Source organism: Silurus meridionalis, chromosome 20 (assembly GCF_014805685.1).
Source record: "Silurus meridionalis isolate SWU-2019-XX chromosome 20, ASM1480568v1, whole genome shotgun sequence".
NCBI lineage: Eukaryota > Metazoa > Chordata > Actinopteri > Siluriformes > Siluridae > Silurus > Silurus meridionalis.
Genome location: NC_060903.1, coordinates 13,414,174 through 13,436,254, shown reverse-complemented (window position 1 = coordinate 13,436,254; position 22,081 = coordinate 13,414,174). Strand labels below are relative to the sequence as shown.

The following is a 22,081-nucleotide window of genomic DNA, read 5'->3' as shown; positions in this document are numbered from 1 at the left end:
CGGGCAGCTCTAATACACAATTGATATGATCCCGCGGACCTGAGTTTGACACCCCTGCCCTACAGCATCTCTGGATGGAGCTTTTCTCAAGTGGAGATCACTTGCTGCTCATTCCACATCAACAGTTTAATGAACCATGAAGTTACAGAGCAGGGTTAAACCATGAGGATGAATTGAACTGTCTTCTTCTTTAGGCTTCTCCCATCAGGGGTCGCCACAGCGGATCATCTGTCTCCATAAACCCTGTCCTCTACATCTGCCTCTTTCAAACCAACTACCTGCATGTCTTTTCTCACCACATCCATAAACCACCTCCTTGGCCTTCCTCTTTTCCTCCTTCCTGGTGGCTCCATCCTCAGCATTCTCCTACTGATATACCCCATGTCCCTCTGCTGCACATATCCAAACCATCTCAATCGCCCTCCCTCACCTTGTCTCCAAAACGTCCTACATGCGCAAACGTCGAACGTCAAACGTGATTTGGCACGTTTTTACGCTGGATGCCCTTCCTAACGCAACCATCCCCCTGGGACCGGCACTAAGGCTTGTGCAACCCTAATGGCTGGGGTTGGTTCCCTGACCGGGGATCGAACCCGGGCCGCAGCGGTGAGAGCGCCACATCCTAACCACTAGACCACCACGGAACCAATAACACTTCTCCCATAAACAAGAAAATTATTTCACAATCTAACTTTTTAACACAAATCTAACAAAATGCTCATTCACTTTCCAGTTCACACAACTAACATACATTTGCTGTATATTACACTGTAAATTACAATACAAAGGTTACGTTTACCTAGGATGGAGATTTTGGACGGATAACGAGAGCACATACAAACAAGTTATTGTTTGTCGAGAATAAAATGAAAAATGTTCACAAACAACCCATGTTTAATGCTAACTATTGATCATTGCAGAGTGATTTGTTCCCACCCCTTTTGTTGACAGGGATGAGATAATGTGCTTCATGGAGCATTTGATTGGACACATACTGGATGGGTACAGGATAACGAGAAATAATCACATAAAATATGAAACGGAATAAATAAATTAATCTTATAGATGGCAAAAATTTATTTTAAATACAACTCGTATCTGGGCTTCCGAATTCCAACAGAAATTAATTCCTGCGAAATGCCATAAATGACAATGAAATGTAATTCATACTTTTGTAATAACAACAAATCAGTGAATCAGATAGCTGAGACAAAAATCTCAGAGTTGGGAGGAAAAAAGAAATCTCAGTACCTTCCTCTCGGTGGCCTTGTCATTCTCCAGTCCTCGGCAGCACAGCAGCAGGTCATTCAGTAACAGACTCATCTTCCTGCCATTGGCTTTGAAACTGTCAGTGAGGATGGACAAAGAAAGAAATGAGCCAATGGTGTTTTCAAATATTGTTTCCCATGTAACTATACACACCAAGCAGTCTGATCTGATCTAATCTGACTGTACACACCAATCGGGCTGATCTGATCTAATCTGACTATACACACCAAGCAGTCTGATCTGATCTAATCGGACTATACACACCAAGCAGTCTGATCTGATCTAATCTGACTACACACACCAAGCAGGCTGATCTGATCTAATCGGACTATACACACCAAGCAGTCTGATCTGATCTAATCTGACTACACACACCAAGCAGGCTGATCTGATCTAATCTGACTATACACACCAAGCAGTCTGATCTGATCTAATCAGACTATACACACCAAGCAGGCTGATCTGATCTAATCGATTATACACACCAAGCAGTCTGATCTGATCTAATCCGACTATACACACCAAGCAGTCTGATCTGATCTAATCTGACTATACACACCAAGCAGGCTGATCTGATCAAATCTGGCTATACACACCAAGCAGACTGATCTGAACTGACTATACACACCAAGTAGGCAGATCTGATCTGACAATAAACAGCAAGCAGGTTGATCTAATCTAATCTGACTATATATATATATATATATATATATATATATATATATATATATATAAAACAGGCTGATCTGATCTGACTATACACACCAAGTGCGATCTGATTAATCTTGAACTCACTCTCCAGCCTAATCCCAGAGGTTACAGATGCAAAATGGATGCTTTGCCTGCTTACACTGTTTATTTACTGATTTCTTCTTTGCAAACTCGAACACAACTTTCACTTACACGTGGGGGAAAAAACCCACCTTCTTCCCTTCCTCGTCACCGATCTAATCCAAAATCAAGAAGGGAAGACTGTATAGGGCTCACAGTTTAATTATCATAACGCCTGTTTAGTGTCCCTTTATAGGGACTTAGTGGTAAATTTGAAATTCTGCCTTTGAGACATCGAAAGGAAAGTAAGAGAAAGTGAATGAGTGAATGAGCGCCACCTATTGTTCAGGAGTGCTGATATATTATTCTTTATTTTCCTTATTTATTTTGGATGATTTGGATGGATTACACGTCAAATATATACATATATGTTTCTGTCTTCTTTTGATTAGATTATTCACAAATAATTGAATTATTCTCTTTTGACTCGAATAAAGCCGAAGTATCGCTCCGCCCCTTCGCGCCAGCACCGCCCCCTTCCCCCCATCGGCAACATGGCGGCTGCGAGGAAACACAAACGCGTGGCAGCGTCTCAGCCTGGCTTTTTACCTTTAACATCAAATCCTGGTGAGGATGGAAGTGCAAGCCTCAAGCGTCGAAAGCGCGTCAACAAAAACAAGAAAAAGAACTGGAACAAGTACAGCGATATCCAGGATGTCGAGGAGTTTCTAGAGGACGTAAGACTCCAAGAAAGAGCCACAGGGTGAGTTTTCACACATATCGCCTCTCTCAACGGAGACTGGGAGACTTTATTCAATATTTGAATACGAAATGTAATAAAATACTATTTAATCAAAACGACATTGGATTGTGTTATGGATTTAAGTTAAAATCCACACGCTGATTGAAACTCTCCATGCGTCCCACGTGCCAGAGAGACTTCTGGTCACGTGGTTTAAAAGCGACGCTGGTAGTTTGTTCACGTGGTAGAAGTTTGGATTTATTTTTGATGAATAAGTTGAATGCATGAAACTTACAGTATTATAAATATCTTATTTTCCTTTTTGTGTGTTGTATAAAACAATGGAATGCACTACAAGTCCTCAACATCAAAACCACGTGATTTTTATACAATTTCTATACAATTTTACACAATTATACATACAATTATGCATTAATACAGCAACCCTTCTTTACATATTCCTAGCTGAGGTGTTATAAGTTGGTAAAAAGGTTCAGAAAAGGAAAAATTACTTTTTTAATAGTATTTATTAAATATTGTAACGTTTAGACTGCTTATACAGTGTTTTTTTTCAGAAGTATAGAAACACCTAGTCTTCTTGAGACATACATATGTTCATGTTCATATACCTGGTCATTTAATGCTATAAAGATTGACAAATCTCTAAATGTTCAACTTTATTTCCTTTAAAAACCCTCCTTTAGCATGAATAACACTCTTGGCAGTCAGGTTTCTCAGAACATTCACCTGGAAAAGCTAGTTAAACATGCTAATGTTCTTCACTAGTTGTTTTAAATGTTGTATATAACAATGTTATGCAGTTTTAAATGTTTTATGAAGCAATATAATACAACGCAAGTTCTCAAAACGTCTTCAAAACCACACCGTTTAGTAAAGAGTTGTATAAATTCAGCAACCCGTCTTTGCTTATTCATGGTTGAGGTGATTGTGTTTTTTTGTTATCAGTTGGTGAAAGGGTTCAAAAGGAAAGAGACATTTCACTACATTTTAAATCTTTAATAAATATTATAAGGTTTAAGACATTTATGGCGTTTAGCAGACACCCTTATCTAGAGCTACTTACAACTTGAGCAGAGGATTAAGGCCTTGCTCAAGGGCCCAGTCATAGCAAGTCAAGTTTATTTCTATAGCGCTTTCACAACAGACATTGTCTCAAAGCAGCTTTACAGAATTTAACAGTCAAGGTGAATGATGTGTATTAATCCCTGATGAGCAGCCATGGTGACAAAACTCCCTTAGATGTTATGAGGAAGAAATCCTGAGAGGAACCAGACTCAAAAGTGGAATCCATCCTCATTTGGGTGACATCGAGAGTGTGATTATAAATCTTTAAACAATACAGAACACTGGAGAGTGAGAACTAACATGAGCACTGGAATGTAAGATTATGAGTAATGTCCTTTCTACAGTCTTCTACAATCATTTGTGGTTATAAAACTAGGAGCTACTGAGCAACTCATAAAATAGCTCAACATTTGCGATCATCATTAATCCAACACCAGCTTCTCCATGCCAAACCCTTTAAACACTCAAGGAGGTCCAGTGTCCAAACTCCACATGAGGTGGGATCCAGTTGGCGCTGGTACATCTCTAGATGAGTAGCAGCTTGGTGATCCAGAGTCCAATGCCTGAACCACTGAGCTACAACCTTCTTTCTCATTCAAACTGCTATTATACAGTGTTTTTCAGAAGTATGGAAACACCTAGTCTTTATTGAGCCATGCAATGCTATGAAGATTGGCTTTGGCCAAACAAATATTGAAATGTCCAGATGTTCAACTTTACTTCCATTAAAAATCCCCCTTTAGCATTAATAACGGATTGACACACTCTTGGCAGCCTGGTTTCTCCAGACATTCAGCTGCAATACTTTGTAATACATGCCAAAAGTTCTTCACTTCACATTTTTCATTAGTTGGCGATTTCTTTATGCCTATCCAGTTCATCCCAGAGCAGTTGGCCTGGTTTACATATTTAACCTACTGTTATTGCCGACGGTGACCATTTGATGAAAGTGGAACCATTTTAAATGACAGTTTGTTGAATATGAGCAAGGAAAAACATTTGACATGCACTGGATGTGTTAATTTGCTTTCCTAAGCAACCAAATATTTTGAAGCAATATTGAACATTACTTCAGGTCACAAAATTGACTCTCGGGTTTACTCTTCCTCATCTACCTTTTTGTCCGTACCACAATTTCTTTTGCCTAATTTTCCTCTTTCTGTCCACCCACAGAGGTCTGATCGCGGACAAACCGGACGAAAGTCTCTTCTTTGTGGACACTGGAGAGAAGAAAAGCACCCAAAAGTCAGGTAAATTCCCACGTTCAGGCAACTAAAGTGCAAACTGAGCTTTTTGTCGTCATAAGTCACCTGAAATGCATCCATTGTGTCGGACTCGCAAGTACAATTGCGAAGTCTGGGGTCTAATGGATCTCGAAGGCTCTAACCGCATCAAGCCCTGTGATGATTTCATCCTTGCGCTCCCAGTATTTCTTTGGGAATGTGAAGACACTCTTTGGGACCTGGAGAGCTGTTGTGTAAACGCTCGTCTAGGATCTGAGGGCTGCTTGTTTTTTTTTATTGTGTTTGCAAGAGCTATTGATGCACTTTACTTTTTCATATGTCACAATCATATGAGTGATCGTATAATCGAATATCTCCGTGATATCAATCCTTTCTACAATGTACAAATGTATACAAATCTGAGTTTATTTATTTATTTATTTTTAATAAACATAGATCAATTCTTTTTTAAAGGGTTTTATCCTCATACACTACATTAACACCGTTTTTGAATTGCTCTTAGTTTTTTTTAAAGAATTGCGGTTATAACTAGCAGTTATCCGAAATATCTGACGTCTCACTAGTTTTCTTTCTCTTCCCAGAAGCCGCTAAGAAGAATAAACGCTCAAAGCCGCTCCGGATAGATCTGATCCTGCAGCCGGATTCCCATGTTCAGGCACCTAAAGAGTGAGTGCATGCTGAGCAATTCTCCGTCGTCTTAAATCACCTAAAATAGGCACCCGTTTGGGTCATGAGCACTCCGCACCAGTTACATGAAGTAACGGAGCCCAAAAAAAGCCCTGTGATGATCTCATCCTTGCGCTCCCAGTATTTCTTTGGGAATGTGAAGACGCTCATTGGGACCTGGAGAGCTGTTGTGTGAACGCTCCTCTAGGATCTGAGGGCTGCTGGTTTTTCATTAGAGCTCTTGATGCGCTTTGGTTTTCATGTGGGACACCAATTTTCTTTATTGTGCCACATGGTGTATTGATTTGTTTAGACTTAGATCTTGTCGCATATACGCGATCTGCCAAAAATGCGCCTCAAAGAGATCCCACTTGGTCATGTCCATGACCTGGATAATTGATGTTCGCTGTTCTATTTAATGAATAAAGGCTTTAGTGATGGGCAGTATCTAATGCAGTATCTAATGTAAATTGAATACATTACAAATTAAGCAGGACAAAGACATTTACATGAAAAAAATCATTAAGTCAAGTGAAGTCAGTCTCTCTAAATCACTAATGTTAGCCAAAACCTATCCCATAATATAACACACTACAATCCTGCTTGCTCATAATTTTATCAAGATCCCTTTGAGGTACACAATGGAAGAAATTGAAGCCCAGGTAGGAACTCCGAAGTCATGGATGATTGGAATTATATCCTTTTCCTTTTTTTATTTTTAATTTCTTGCACAGTATCTTGGCATACCAGCGTCCCAATGCCAAGAAGCTCCGGCGCGTTGCCGGGAAGGCAGAGAGGCTGGCTGCCATGGGTGTGCTGCCACGCCGAGAAAAGCTCCTGCTGCTCCGCAAGACGAAACAAATGCCAGCTAAAGAGAAACCGTTAAACAGCAAGGATCCAAGGAGAAACTTCTACGATCTGTGGAGCGAAGGCAGTGAGTAGGCGGCGTTTTATTTTGAAGTCTCTTTATAGTCAACCGATGGTTGTGAGAGTGTGTCGGGCAGGGGGGCTGGACGATGATGACACCAGCTAGTTCTAAAACGATTCCTCATCGCTTTTTATTCCTGCATAGTCACATATTTATTAAACGCTTCCCTTTTTTCACATTTTTATTTAAAGCATATTGTAATAGCCTGTATATTATATACAGTATATAACCTATTGAGACCTGTAGTGTAAGCAGTGTGATTGTAAACCAGTCTCATCTATCTGGTTTACAGGCCCTGACACTGCAGACCCCTATTTCCTGGAGCAGACCAAGAAGAAGCTGGTTAAGGTGAGAATAAAGGTTACAACAATGATTAGTAAATCTGAGCCCAGGCGTCTAGCATCCAGTCTGAATCTCAAACTCGATTGGTTGTTCGGAAGAGCAAAAATAAAATACAAATGGCACATGATTGTTGATAAATGAGCATTTTGGATTCAAACCAACTGATAGCAAGTGGCTCAAATCTTGTAGCTTAAAGCAGTATTTAAACATGTAATGTAAAATCTGTATGTATCAGCAGCCTTTTGACTACTTTTATTCTTGTTGTAAAAATAATGCCCCCGTTGATCATTTCCCCCTTTTTGACTTCCTCCAGAGACCAGAAAAGCTGAATGAGAAGCCCTCCACCCTTCCTGCTATCGAAGTCATCGCCCCAGGGGGCTCCTACAATCCCGATTTCCTTTCTCACCAGGTACTTCAATGCTTTTACTGATACTTTTGTCAAAAGTTCACCATACTTTTGATGTGGGATATGCATGGAGCCAGAAAAATTTAATAAAACTCAACGTGTGAGCAAAATTGTTCCACCAACGTAATAAATTGACACCTTTTAAGGAAGCTTATATTTAGTACACTGATTTTTTGTTTTTGTTTTATTAATGCACTTTTAAGTCTTCCTTATTCTTACCAAATGCCATGATGGATTTGTAAAAGTGAAAAACTATTGTAATGTAATCCTCCATTTGATGGCACATGAGCTATGAAACAAACTGGAAAGTCCTCACCGGGTTCATGCACGAGGAGCTCTTTTTTAAAAACGTTTCACTGCAAGTCCACTGATTTTACATTTGGAATTCAAGTCAAGAAGCTTTTTGTCATTTCAACCATATATAGCTAGCGCAGCACACAGTGAAATGAGCCAAAGTTCCCTCAGAACCCTGGCGCGACATAAAACAGCAGAGCGACATCACACAAAGTTGTGTGAGCTACATACACAACACAGAGCGAAGGACTAAATTGTCTCCACAAAGTGCATCATGTGCAAACAGACAACACAAGACAGTGTGAGACAGTTACACAAGACACAAAATAGTGCCGACCTGTAAACCTACTGTATAACATACAGTACAATGTGCAAAAAAGAGAACTATAAACAAGGATGTAAAGTATTTATTAATAATTAAATATTGAAGTATTTATTAATCTAGATTAACTAAAAGCCAGAATCACAGGGTTTAAAGGCCAGACTATAGTAGGAACTGTAATACAAATGCTAGCACTGAAAAGCAATATGTGACCGCACCGGTTTTATCCAGTAGTGGACACTAGGTCCCAGACAACTTTATAACCTCTTTGGCTCACAGAAGTTTTACAGAGATATTGTCAAGTATTTAATGTGCTCTACAAATGGATATGAAAATTGAATAGGTTAATGTCGCATTCATAATCTGCCAAAGACGTTTTTCCTGTTTAATGTGGTCATGTTAATAGTGTAACTGTGTGCCTGTGTGTTTATTCTACTCTTCAAGGCATTGCTGCTGGAGGCTCATGAGGCTGAGGTGAAAAAGGTGAAGGCTGATGAGAAGCTGGAAAGACAGGTGGCAATAAATAAAAACGACATCGCCACTGAGGTAAAACCATTCGAAATCTGTCTGTGCCAGCAAGACACTTTTTGAATAGCCGTGTTGAAAAACACGTGTCACTTTTGCGTTTTGTTTTTTTTTAGCGTCACCATGCGGGGTATTTAGAAAAGGCATTTTAATGCTAGCATTATATGGGGAATATTGATGGGATTTACAAACCTGTTGCACCATTAGATTATAGTGTGCTGTAAAGAGTGGAGGTCAAGAGATTCATTGGTGTTGCCGTTTTTAATCTGCCCCAATAATTGATTGCTGAAACTTTCGGCCATCATCAAAAATCCAAACCTATAGTTTTTCCGGGTTGCGTTATACAGTACAAAGAGCAGCCTCTAGAGGTGAATCGCTGATTGCAAATGCTGTTTATTTGAAGTGTTCTTTTATTATTATTATTTTTCTTTTTATGTTGGCTTTTATTTATTTTTAGTGTTTATTTATTTTTAGTGTTACTTTCTTTGTTTTAATAAATCTTATTTTCCTTAAATATTTATTGACATATGCTCGTTTAATTTAGCACATTTTCAGTGCTGCTTCAGTAAGAATTAATTTTTTAAATATTTTTCTTGGTTGATTGATCAGTTATCGTCAAGTACGATCCAACCTAGCTATTGGTATCCGTAAAATCAGTTGACCTCTAGTACAGAGTCTACATATGAGACTTAGAATAGCTTTATTTATTCATAAATAATGTATAAAATTAAAGGTTAAATTGCAGTTAACTTTTTTGCTTTTAAAATGTTTTATACAATAAAATGCAATAAATACAATATTTCTTTCTTTAGCCTTTTTGAGTTTAAAAGTGTTACAGTAACTCAACACTAAATAGATAAAAATTAATTTGTTCATTACATAGTTATTGTTGGCAAAATGGTGTGCAATTAGAGGAATTTAATGCATCAGGACAGGCTGTAACTAATTTTCCTATACTCGCATGCCACATTGTATTAGGTTTTATTCCAGATAATAGTACTAAAGAATACAATGGAAATTATTGAATTGATTCACGTCATAAATTTATAATTTATAATTCATGACTATATTGTATGCTTGTACAGGAGAGCAGGTTTAACGAACAGGTCGAAGGTCTGATTGAGGAAGATGAGCGGGAAGAGACTGAGGCCCCAGGGGACGATTCCAAAGACACGGCCTTCGGACCGATGGCGCAGCCGGAGAAAAAAACAGAGCGACAAAGGAAGAAGGAGAAAGCAGAGAGGCTGAAGGTATTGAGAAAAGAAAAGAAAGCTGATGTAAACAAATAAAAATAAAGCTTTGATTTATGCATCATGTCCTGATCCCTGCTTTCTGTTTCCATCTTTGTAACAGGAGCTGCGAAAAAAGGCAGCGAGAAAGATGCTGAACAGCCGACAGCAGCTGTTCCAGCTGCGCTCCATCGGTGCAGATCTGAAGATGAGGGAGCTGAGGACCATGGGGAGACAGACAAAGCGGAAAGCAAAACAGGAGGCAGAGAAAACACTACCTCGCCGTCTGGGCAAGCTACGGTTAGCGTTCATTTATAACTATTTTTATTTTTTTAATTTTTTTTATAAATAGTTGGACATGTTCTAGAAGAAGCACTTATTCGGTTCACCGGGTCATTTGGAACTCTGCGGTGTCTTTGCACAGACGTTAGGCTGAAGCAGTGTCGGCTCTGCTTTCTTTTCCATCTTAGTTAAAACTTGTATAAAATGAATGATGCATCTAAAATGCTGTTTATTTATTTTTGCTTAAACTGTGACAATTATAGCATCCTTTATTCCAATTGGCTACTAGTACATATTGAATACTAGACTGAGCAGTCACTTCATAGCAACTGTGGGATGAAAGTAAAAATTTATTAGCGTCAAGTTTTTTCCCATCCTCCTTTCTCATAGACACTATTTCTATAAATTGATTTTTTCCCCCTCATTAATGTACTACTACTAATCAGTACCCGAGGATCACTGTGAAAGAAATGCCTTTACAAATCAATAAATGCCAAAATTAAATGCATTACGTACATAAATATTCAGCCCCTTTACTCAGTATTTAGTTAAAGCACCTTTTGTCAACAGTTTCTTCTGCCCTAGATTTTCTGCCATTCTTCATGGCAAATCCTTTTAAATTGGATGGGACTGTCGGTGGACAGACAATTTCAGGTCTCTCCATAGATGTTCATTAGGGTTCCAAAATGTTTCCACATCCCTGCTTTTTAGTCCTTCTCCAGTGTTGCGTATTTTAATACATTTCGTTTCAGAAAGAATACAAGACAGTCAAAGCTCGCCACTGCCATGACTTGAACCTCCAAACCTTCGTTCTATAACCGGTTCCTCTCAAGGTTTCTTCCCCATACCATCCAATGGAGTTTTTTTTTTTACTTTTCTCAGTGGTTAAGGCTCTGGGTTACTGATCAGAGGGTCATGGGTCCGAGCCCTATTATCTCCAAGCCGCAACATATGGGCCCTTGAGCAAGGCCCTTAACTTTCTCTCCTCAAGGAGTTCTTAATATAGCTGGGCAATCTAAAGGAAGAATTTCACTGTGCTGTAATGTACACATGTAAAACCCTATTGTTAGAGTTGAGGTTTATTTTAGAACTTTGAAGTCAAGGAGGAAAAATAGGCACTGTGCTGACTACAATAATCTTTGGGAAGTCTGAGGCACAGAGTTTATTTTTTTTTTCCTTCTGTGCATAATAGTTGCTATGGCAACTTGTGAGATTTAACTTTGTATCGAAAGGCAGACGTAAAACCGAGGACTATGTGGGTATTTTAGTGAATAATCGGACACGCTCACGTCATAGTTTTGCAGTCGGACCAGTGGAAACATGGGCCTGATCTAAAGAAAAAATGGTTCCTGCATCCCTGAAGACATTGATATTGTGGGTTATTGAAATAGCCGTAGTCTGAATGTGGCTGTGATACCTTGTGTGTGTGTTTTCTCACTTCAGGTTCCAGGCTCCTGATCTGGAAGTGCAGTTAAGCGATGAACTGGCCGGATCTCTCCGCACGCTAAAAGTATGTGTAGCCGCTGAGAAATGGGTACACACACGCACACCGAACTCACGTTAGAGTTCCACTACTAATCCTGTATTTCTCTGTTCCTGCAGCCAGAGGGCAGCGTACTTAAGGATCGCTTTAAGAGCTTACAGAAGAGGAACCTGATCGAACCGAGAGAGAGGGCCAAGTAAGAGGCTTTTATTGCTTTATAGTGATTGTCGAAAATAGGATCAGCAGGATACGTGCTATTTCTACTGTACTGTGTTGGAGTGTGTGCTGGAACTGGGTACAGTTGCTATTGAGGTGCTACAAGGAGGATGAAGACTTTAACAGTCCAACCAAACCAAGTTATATACATAAGTTTTCCGAATAATTTAGAGACTGTACTGATTTAACTGATGCACAAGTTAATTACGGGTTTATTGTGCACTATGTAGTGTAATAGGTCATGTCTGGTTGACTTGTACCGTCAGATAGACAAACTGAAAACAATGTTGCTCCGAAAAGGACTAACTCTAAATACTGATTTGCAAATGTAGCATCTCGATCTGTATTTAAAGCCTGGAGTAAGCGATTTTTCCCTGCATGTAGCTAACACAAGTCCTTGATGGGACATTTGTCGTTTTAGTTTGTGGTTCAGTATTGAAAATTGTTCTTTCCTATTTGTTTCTTCAGGTTCAAGAGGAAACACAAGGTGAAATATGTAGAAAAGAGGGCTTTCAGAGAAATCCAATGAACCCAAAGCCCGGCTCACTTCAGTAATCGGCGCTTCCCGAGTCACCCGGTCCTGTCGCCCAATCCCGTCTGATGAACCTGAAATACAGGCTTGTCTGATCACCAGTGTGATTCTAAAGCTTTAGCACAAGCTGATCAGTGCAAGCTTTCTCATTTCTCGCCGCTTCACGGAGTCTCAACCTTGATATTTCTGAAGCGAAATGTATTCTAAAGGAATGGTTTCAATTTCCAAATTGTGCTTGTTCGTCAAGCAGCAGCAATGAAACACACACCTGACTTTTGCAGCTCGAAGCTTTTTCAGTGAAAAGCTGCCCAATTGTTTTGGGGTTTTTTTTTTTCCTCGTTTAAACCTCGGAACCAAAATGTTTCACGTGGATTAATATGAACAATAAAATATTTAATAGTGTACATCTTTATTAGCATGTTTCTTCCACACACATTTGAATTGCACACAAGATGGGACAAACAGGTTGTGATAGTATAAAGGTTCGTTCTTACAGAGGTCCTATGACATTCTTAATTTTTACTTTGGCTTCCTCCATTCCACTAACCGACAATGTTTACGAAAGAGAATTAAGAAAAAAAAAAATCCCTCAATTTATTACAATTTTATTAGATCACGTTTGTTAAAATTTTATTTAATAATTTAACCTCTTTAATTTAACCTATACACACACACACATGCATTTATAATCTTCTCTAATATTAGAAGGTAAAATAAGTGGGCAGTGCCCTTAATGGAGCTTAATTATATTTGTTAATAAAAATAATTGCTAAAATAATCTTCATGATGACTATCTTGAAATCAAAACAACATTCTTACAGATTGGATGAATTTATCCCAACCTTTGTTCTTTTATATAAAACACTAGGTCACAAGTTTTCAATAGTAAAAAATTGCTTTATGTGGCAGCTCTATTAAGAAGCCATTAGAAAGAAAAAGCCATGAAAGTGCTGACACTTTCCTTCTCTTCAAGTTAAGCTTTTATGAATATTTAAATTTGGAGGAACTGCCAGCCTCTATAATTGACTTCTTTAGAATGTCAGTGTTGTATGACCTGCATTTGCATGTTGAAATTTCTTTGGCCATTTTATGGATCATGACCTTGTCGTGATTTAGGATTTTCTGTGTCTGAGCCTGATTCTGCACAGACAGAAAAACTGGTTATTAAACCTGTGTTCTGTTTTAAGTATGCATCTACACTTTGTGTTCTTTTAACGTAGCAGCTACATGGGCATTTAATAGAGGTAGACTGATGGCATATGTTGGAGTGTACTTGCTGATAACCAATGAAGCAACCGATAATTTTTTAAAATGAATACTGGAGAAAAAATTACTGTTAAAATAATACTGAACTTATTACAAAACTAAAGGTAACAATACTGAATCATAAAAATGTGCTTGGTAAAATAAATGTATTAATTGTTTTTAAATATAATACAATTATAGTCGATAAATGTAATATAGCGTTCTCTGTGCACATGGTGTCAGGACTTGCCTCTAGAGGCCACTCTTGTAATTACAACTGACTTTCTCAGCAGCTACAGCAACAGACACTAGCTGGAAAAACTATTGTCGTGGATATTTCCAGCAATCAACTATTGGTGCCGAAGAATCGGTTGACCTCTATTTCTTAAGGTCAAATTTACCCAAGCTCCAATGCAGTAGGAGGCTGGAGAGGCTAAGCCCCAGTGTGCACAATCATGACTTGCTATTATTACATGAAATACCAAAGGAGACATTTGGTAGATTGTTGCTCTCACGCCGCTATGGTGATAGAGGTTAACATGCTGCCCTACCATTTTTTTTTTTTTTTTTTTTTTCGTTTTGTAGTGTGTTTGTACAGTGGCATCTTCTGTAAAGGCTGAGCAGCAAGCGGTGTATATAATGGTCACCAGATGTAAAAGAATTTAAATTGCTCTGGTCACCAGTGGTTGGGAAGAGAAGTATTTTACTTTACTTTAAACATAAGTACTTTTTAAAATTGGGGGAACTTCACAATATTTGAATATCTAATATCCTATTTACTACAATTCAGAAAAATTGCTCCAAATGAGAATATTACATGAGCCTGTAATCATCACCCTGCAGTTTTGGTGAAAGTTTGCATGAAGTAAGGATCCTGTTACTGTGTGCAAGGAGAAAACTACAAGGTAAGATGTGCAGCAGAATGAAATCTTGAAGTGCATAAAGGATTAAATGTCTCAAAAAAAACAGTACTTTATACACAGAAATGTAACAGGAGCAGGTTTACTTTTACTAGAGTAATATTTAAACAGTTGATTTGTACTACTCAACTCGCCACTAGCAGCCACAAACACCTTGTTTCATACCAAAAACCTAATACATTTCTGCAAAAACAATGGCTGTTATGCATAGAACTGTTTCATTGTAAGATGTGGGTCAAATGTTGGGAGAGGGAACGAAGCCTTAATGGGCATAAATTCCCCATATAACAGAAATGCATTTATGCAAATTTCATTATACAAATGCATTTCTGAAATGTACTGCATTTGTACTGGGAATGAGCTCATAGATGAACACACATTTGCTGTATTGGTTCAACAAAAGTATGTCTGAGCTTACACAAAATATGCTGGATGATTGTAGGTTTTCCTTTTTACAAATGTTTATGGGCTTGCTCTAAATTCACTAGGCAAGACTAAGTAGACTAAGCAAGTATGATAGCCTCAGGACTTTGTTTCTTTTGAGTCATCAGACAAATGGGATTATTAAAGATATCCTGCTCCACCTAAATCTATGGTCATGTGCTGCTGCTGGCTCTTAATGAATCTTTTTGAAAGGTACTATACACTGATATGATGCGAGTACAGAGATCATGTAGTAGGAACGAGACGGTTTACAATCCACATTTTATATAAAAGTGTGCGTATATATACGAGGGTCTAAATAAAATACGAATTTTACAACACCCCTCATACTTCAGCAACCATTATATTATATATTCTCAAGAAACAATACTCAATGTGCAGCTTGTATAGCAGTACAGATTTACTGTCCTCCAAAAATAACATCCATTGTTGTCAAAATAACTGGCAACAAAAGTGAGTACACCCTAAGTGAACATGTCAACTGTGTCCAAAGTGTCAATATTTTGTGTGAGCATTATTGATTTCCAGCACCGCCTTAATCCTCCTGGGCATGGAATTCACCAGAGCTGCACAGGTTGTTGCTGGGATCTTGTTGGGGTCGTTATTCTGTTGGAAAACTGCCGTTCGGCCCTGTTTCTGAAGGGAGGGCGTAATATTCTGTTTCAGAATGTCACAGTACAAGTTGGAATCCATGTTTCCCTCAATGAACCACAGATCCCCAGTGCCAGCAGCACTCATGTGGCCCCAGAACATAATGTTACCACCGCCATGCTTGACTGTAGGCAAGACACCATTTTCTTTCTACTCCTAACCAGGGCGTCGCCACACATGCTGGACACCATCTGAGCCAAACAAGTTTATCTTAGTCTCTTTAGACCACAGGACATGGTTCTAGTAATTCATGCTTTTGAACAGGTTGTCTACAGCAAACTGTTCTTGTAAACCAGCTTCAGAAGAGGCTTTTAAGGCTACAGTCATGCAATCAGACTTGTTGCCGTGTGCAGCATGAGGACTCAACTTCTTTGTTGGACCCTTGCGAAGTCTGTTTCGAGTGGAACCCATCTTAAAAACCTCCGTATGACCCTGGCCACTGTACTGCAGCTCAGTTTAAGATCTTCTTATGGCCTCGGTCATCTTTGTATAGAGAAACAATTCTAATTCTAAAATCCTCATAGAGTCTTTGCCATGAGGTGCCATGTTGAACATCCAGTGGTCAGTATGAGAGAATTTTATTCAAAGCACCAAATTTTAACTGCATCTAATATAAGATACACAAATTTGTATGGTCCTGTCAAGCAGACAAAAACATAAACATGATGAATAGGACATGTGACTTTGCATGGTTACATGAATACAGCTGTTATCATTTAGGGTGTACTCACTTTCGTTGCCAGCTATTTTGACAATAATTGGTGTATGTTGTTATTTTCTGAGAACAGTAAATCTCTTAAATATCTCCAAGTTTAATTGGCTACTCAAATTAGGGGTCGCCACACGGATCATCCGTCTCCATACCATATTACCAAATTATATATATATTTATATATATAATATTATATATTATACGTATTAAAAATGCTCTGGCCACCAGTGGTGGACGGTAAAAAGTATTTTTTACTTTGTTTCTTTATATAAGCACATTTTTCAAGTATTTTCCAAAAAATGTACAAATAGACAGTGGTAGCAGTGTTCCAGTCACTGCGGTTTTGAAATAAAACTCCATGCCTATCTTCACAATAAGCTCTGAGTAGGGACTGAATTAATATAGTTGAAATGAGGCTTCCCTGCAGGGTGAACTCTACAGAACCACATAAAAGCTCATCAATACTGGAGTGCTTGGAGACTCGAGTGTTTGAATTTTAAGTATTTTTTACAGCGGCTGCCATAGGGTCAGTTCCCTCTAGAGCAGTATCAGACACGCTCCACTTGACAGACTCCCCAGAGCTGACCCAGTACTTGCTTGAAAAATTATATCTCACAGTTGACTTGGGAACATCTGGCGATCCCTCAGGAGATTCTGCAATTTGGGGCTTTGAATAGAGATGTCTGGTGTGACCTTCTAAGCTGGTTGCCACCACAAGCCCACCAGAAAAAAATGGAATGAATTTAAAAGATGAATCATTTCCTTGGCTTTTACATGTGATGATGCAGGGATATTTCTTCTGCAGTGAACTACATTACTTTTGTTATTGGTGCATAATGAACGCTAAATTGCACCAAAAGAAAGTGGAGAATTCTGGATCCTGACAATTTTTTTTTAACAACTGTGCTGAAAACATGGGCAAGATATTTCCGTCTGTGCATTCACTTCAGTTGCAGTTCTGCCAATTAATTCCAGAGTAACAAATCCAAAGTTATAAAACTTGTACACACAACAATCAACCTGCAACTTTCGACCAAGGGGCATCCGTTATTATTTACAAAGGGGTTGGTCTGGGTCCTGGTTTTCATTCCAATCAAGCTCGAGTTTCCACCTGTTGAAAGTCAAGATCAACTATGGAATGAAAATCTGCACCTACACTGGCCCTTTCAGGATGAGATTCTATACCCTCTAACAAAAAAAAAATCAATATTTAATTATATGTCTTATAATCACAGTGGAGTTAAAAACACTCCATCTGTTGATGCACTTGTCTGAGGTAATGATGGTTTAATATACACATCTTTATTTTTCCTTCAGTTCTCATTAATGACTTCCTCTCATTTTTCCCCCATCATATGGTTCATTATCCAGACCAATGATGGTAACTTACAACTTTTATCACATTATAGCACTGAAATACCAAAATTAAAAATAGACTATATACTCTTTCATACTGTTTTTTTCACAAATTCATCAAATTTGCAATTTGTAAATGTTTAGTTTCATTGATCCTGTGGCTACTGCAGCCTCAGATTCATGCCCTTGTCTGAATAGATTGGAATGTGATATGGTCTTCTACTGTTGTAGCTTATTCTCAAAGCCAGTTCAAAGTTAGATGTATTTTGACATGCTTTTCTGCTCATCGTGGTTGTAAAGAGTAGTTGTTTGAGTCACCACATCCTTTAGCTTGAATCCGTCTGGCCATTTTCCTCTGATTTCTGCCACTTACAGAACAGTTCTTTTGTTTAGTTTTTAAATTTATCTGTAAACTCCAAGAGCAGGGGTCACCAACATGGTGCCCAGGTAGCCCACAAGGACCACATGAGTAACCCGTGGTCCTTTTTTTTAAAATAGCTGTTTCCTACTTTGTTAAATCATTGTTGATAATTATTATGAGAAATCATTAACATGATCAGTGTCTTCACATAGATGAATATCATTAATTATTAATAATAACATATAATAAAAGGTAAATTGAGCAAATTTGTTATTTTAGATCAAACTGAAAACTGTGTGTATCAAACTGGTAGCCCTTCACATTAATCATTACCCAAGAAGTAGCTCTCAGTTTCAAAACGTTTGGTGACCCCTGGTCTAGAGACTGTTGTGTATAAAATCCAAGTAGATCAGCAGTTTCTGAAATATTTAAACTAACCCATTTAGGAGCAATAACCAAGGTCAAACCCCTGGGATCACATTTTCTCTAGATGGACTTGAACTCAGCATTAAGAATTAAGCCCTTGAACTGTATTTGCATTATTTTATGCATTCCTAATACATTTGACAGCGAACGCTCTTGGAAAATTAGGATTGTTTAACAAACGTTAGCCAAGAAATGGTAGCACAAACCAGTGAAAATGTTTTCTTCTTTCACACGAGAAGTTCCATGAAAACTTGATTCGTATGTTCAACCAATATGGTTCTGTTGTTAATATTTGCAAAAGTGTTCACATTTTGATGTACCGATGAACTATACAATGTATCTCATTTTCAAATCGATACAATATCTGGGAATCTGAGCTACACAGTAATAATGTCTTGATTCTTCACATTAATAAGTGCCATAACCCAACGAAGAAAAAACTGTATTGTGTTTCATTTCCTTATAAACCACTGTCAAAATTGCTTTAGCTTAGAGTATGTGTGTGAGCGACTTTCACTAAGGCTTAAGAAGCTAATGCCACCCAGCAGGACAGGAGTTTTATGAAGTGAAGGTGGCTGGTAATTGATTTCAAGCCATTAGCCTAAGCTTTAATTACCCTTGCTAGTCTGTGAGCGCTCCTGCCCTTTCTCTCTGCTGACAGGGAGCATGGGAAAAGCTGATTATCATGTAATCAAGGGCAGATGATGAGGGGAGGCGGAGACATAATCTTTTACCTAAAGAGTGTCCCCTTGTGTTTTGTTCCATGCAGGACATCCCAATCCAGACTGTTAATCTGTGTGTCTTTATATCCTGCCAGCAACTAGAAATAGCTTATCTATTGCTTTTCAGATTTGATAACTAGAGATGATAACAGAGATTTTTTTTTTGCCACAGTACTCTTGAATTTATGAATATAATATAATATAACAAAATAACAGTATAAGGCTAACGATGAATGGATGAAAAACAGAAGGATTCTCTAGCCCTTTAAGAAGTATTTTCTTAACTGAGAAGTCACTGCCAAGGAAGTCTGGTATACACCAATCAGACATAACACTAAACCCCCATCTGATATTGTGTCCAACTTGTGCCACCAAAACAGCTCTAAATCATCAAAAAGTGGACTCCACATGCCCCCCGATTGTGTTCTGTGGTATCTGGCACCGATATTTTACCAGATCCTTTAAGTTCTCTAGGTTGCAAGGTGAGGCCTCTATATATAGGGAATACTTGCCAATAAGGGGTCAACTTGGTCGGTAGCAATGTTTAGGTAGGTGGCATGTATCAGAGTAACATTCCAGTGAATGTCATGACCATAGGTTTCCCAGCAGATCGTTACTCTGAGTATCACACTGCCTTCAACCCACTTGCCTTCTTCCCATAGTGAATCCTTATGCCATTTGTTTACACACCAGGCTGTCGACATGCTGTACAAGAAAACATGATTCATCGGACCAGGCTTCAAATTCTTCCATTGCTCTATGGTCTGCTTCTGATGTTCACGTGCCCATTGTGGGCAGGCACCATGTACAGCAAGCACTGTTATTCACCTTTCTATCAGAGACATAATTATGTGCTACAATCGTTCTTTTGTGGGATTGGACCAGACGAGATAGTCATCATCTCCACGTGCATCGGTTGTTTCTCCTTGTACCACTTTTTCATTTTAGTTCAATTCATTTTTACTTGTATAGTGCTTTTAACAATGGACAGCTTTACTACACAGATAAAGTGGTAATAAAATAATGTATACGTTTTAATGTGTTCGTTTTAATTGTAAGTTTGTCCCTAATAATGAGTCAGTGGAGACTTTGGTAAGGAAAAAACCCTGAGATGGCATTAGGAAAAAACCTTGAGAGGAACCAAACTCAAGCGAGAACACTTCCTCTTCTGGGTGGCTCTGAATATCCATTTTTGTAAGTACTAACCAATGGGAAACAGGAAACAAGCCTTAAAACTTACCTTTTGGGAAATGCTCTGCTCCTACAATGTAGCCATCATGTTTTGGCCCATGTCATTCACATTATTTCACTTTGCCCATTTTTCCTGCTTCCAACACATCAAGTTTGAGAACTAACAGCCTAATATATCCCACGCCCTATATGCCCCACTTTAATTAGATAATCTGTGTTGTTTCCTTTAACTGTCAGTGGTTTAAATGGTATAGATGGTGGTTTTATATTGATTAGCAGCCCCTACACCTTTTCAAATATAAAAATTAATCAATGTTTCATTTCGGCATTCAGAGATGATTATTAACAAATGTGGATTTTTGTAGAAGTACCACTCATGATGCATAATGTAATCTTCATTCCTATTAGGCTGTTGATGAAACCCCTTTGATATACTACATTGCTCAGCCTTACATCACAGCCGTCCATTGCTTAAACTGTTCACCAGTTGGGGACATTCACATACTATGAAGTGAGACATTCACATACTATGAAGTGATCACTTAGAGAAGCGGTTTATCTTATAAACGCACACATATCCTTCTTCTGGTTTTTATTCTGGGTCCAAGTCATAACGACACTATCCAATCGTATCACATTGTCCCTTTTAACGATCTCATCGAACACTCTTCCAGCGTTCACGAATAAACCGAGAGCATCTGTGAGACTGTTTCCTCTCCACCTAGACACATTACAACTGCACTAGTGTCGTATCGGATAATAAACAGAATCTTGTAATGTACACAAACTGCATTCCGTGAGCCTCAAACTCCTTTTGGCTTGCTTCAAAGCCAGCTTAAAAGCACGTCAGAGCTGTGAAACAATACCTCTAAATCTCAAACTGTCAGACTGTTCCGTTTTTCTTTTTCCTTTCTTATTTTCTCTTTGGATCTCATTGCCTAAAGCTCATTTATCCTTTTTTCAATCTGAGTGAAAGAGAGAATGTTGAGTGCACACAAACACAGTGTCTTAAACGCAGCTATGAAAATCAGACCAGCCCTGTGTGAAATTATCGACAATTCTGAGCGTTTAAAAAAAACAAAAAAACAATTTCCTTCATTTGGAGCATGTAAGCTAAAACCCTCAGACTCTCAGGCTCAGGATATGAACCAGAACTTAAATGAAATGCCACAAAAGCATTAAATATGGTTGGCTGCATCTGGGCCATTTTTATCCCCGATTAAAAAAACATTTCCTCCAGCGGTATTTATTTATTATTCTTTTTTAGAAATTTATTTAGAATTAATTTTCTTTTTTTAGTTGATCTAACCCAGATTGACACAGTGAAGCATGGTGATGGCAGCATTATGTCTATTTTCAAGAGTGTTTCAACTTAATTCATTCAACTTTAATACTAAGTACAAATGTAAAGAATCAACCAAATTTCTTGCATTCTTTTATAGAGATTGATCTCCCTATAAAGTTAACATAAAGGAAGAAAACTATCATTATATACTGTCATCATACGATCCCCGGTCAGGGAACCAACCCCAGTCATTAGGGTTGCACAAGCCAGTGCACTCTTAGTGCCGGTCCCAAGCCTGGATAAATGGGGAGGGTTGTGTTAGGAAGGGCATCCAGCGTAAAAACGTGCCAAATCAAAAACATGCGGATCTCGAATACGGATGATCTGCTGTGGCGACCCCTAATGGGAGAAGCCGAAAGAAAGTTTAGTTT

The 22,081-nt window shown here is 38.5% G+C and overlaps 2 protein-coding genes across 5 annotated transcripts in view; one reads left to right on the top strand and one right to left on the bottom strand.

Moving 5' to 3' along the window:
* The window catches only part of atm (ATM serine/threonine kinase), a 64,595-nt gene extending 62,355 nt beyond the window's left edge, over positions 1-2,240 (bottom strand). For 2 of the 4 annotated variants that reach the window (XM_046876494.1, XM_046876497.1), the window contains exons 1-2: positions 2,120-2,238; positions 1,252-1,345 (exon numbers count right to left, since the gene is read on the bottom strand). In XM_046876494.1, the coding sequence (XP_046732450.1) occupies positions 1,252-1,323 (72 nt within the window). In that variant the 5' untranslated portion in view covers positions 1,324-1,345; positions 2,120-2,238. Of the gene's footprint in view, positions 1-1,251; positions 1,346-2,064 lie in introns of all 4 variants that reach the window. The other 2 variants (XM_046876498.1, XM_046876496.1) reach the window with 2 other exon arrangements.
* A 313-nt stretch (positions 2,241-2,553) lies between these two features.
* nop53 (NOP53 ribosome biogenesis factor) lies at positions 2,554-12,741 on the top strand. The gene is made up of 12 exons (XM_046877165.1): positions 2,554-2,803; positions 5,042-5,118; positions 5,694-5,778; positions 6,513-6,712; positions 6,999-7,054; positions 7,362-7,457; positions 8,515-8,616; positions 9,681-9,845; positions 9,949-10,124; positions 11,550-11,616; positions 11,709-11,785; positions 12,274-12,741. The coding sequence occupies exons 1-12, from the start codon at positions 2,595-2,597 to the stop codon at positions 12,332-12,334; spliced, it is 1,371 nt and encodes a 456-aa protein (XP_046733121.1). The 5' UTR covers positions 2,554-2,594; the 3' UTR covers positions 12,335-12,741.
* Positions 12,742-22,081: the final 9,340 nt, after the last annotated feature.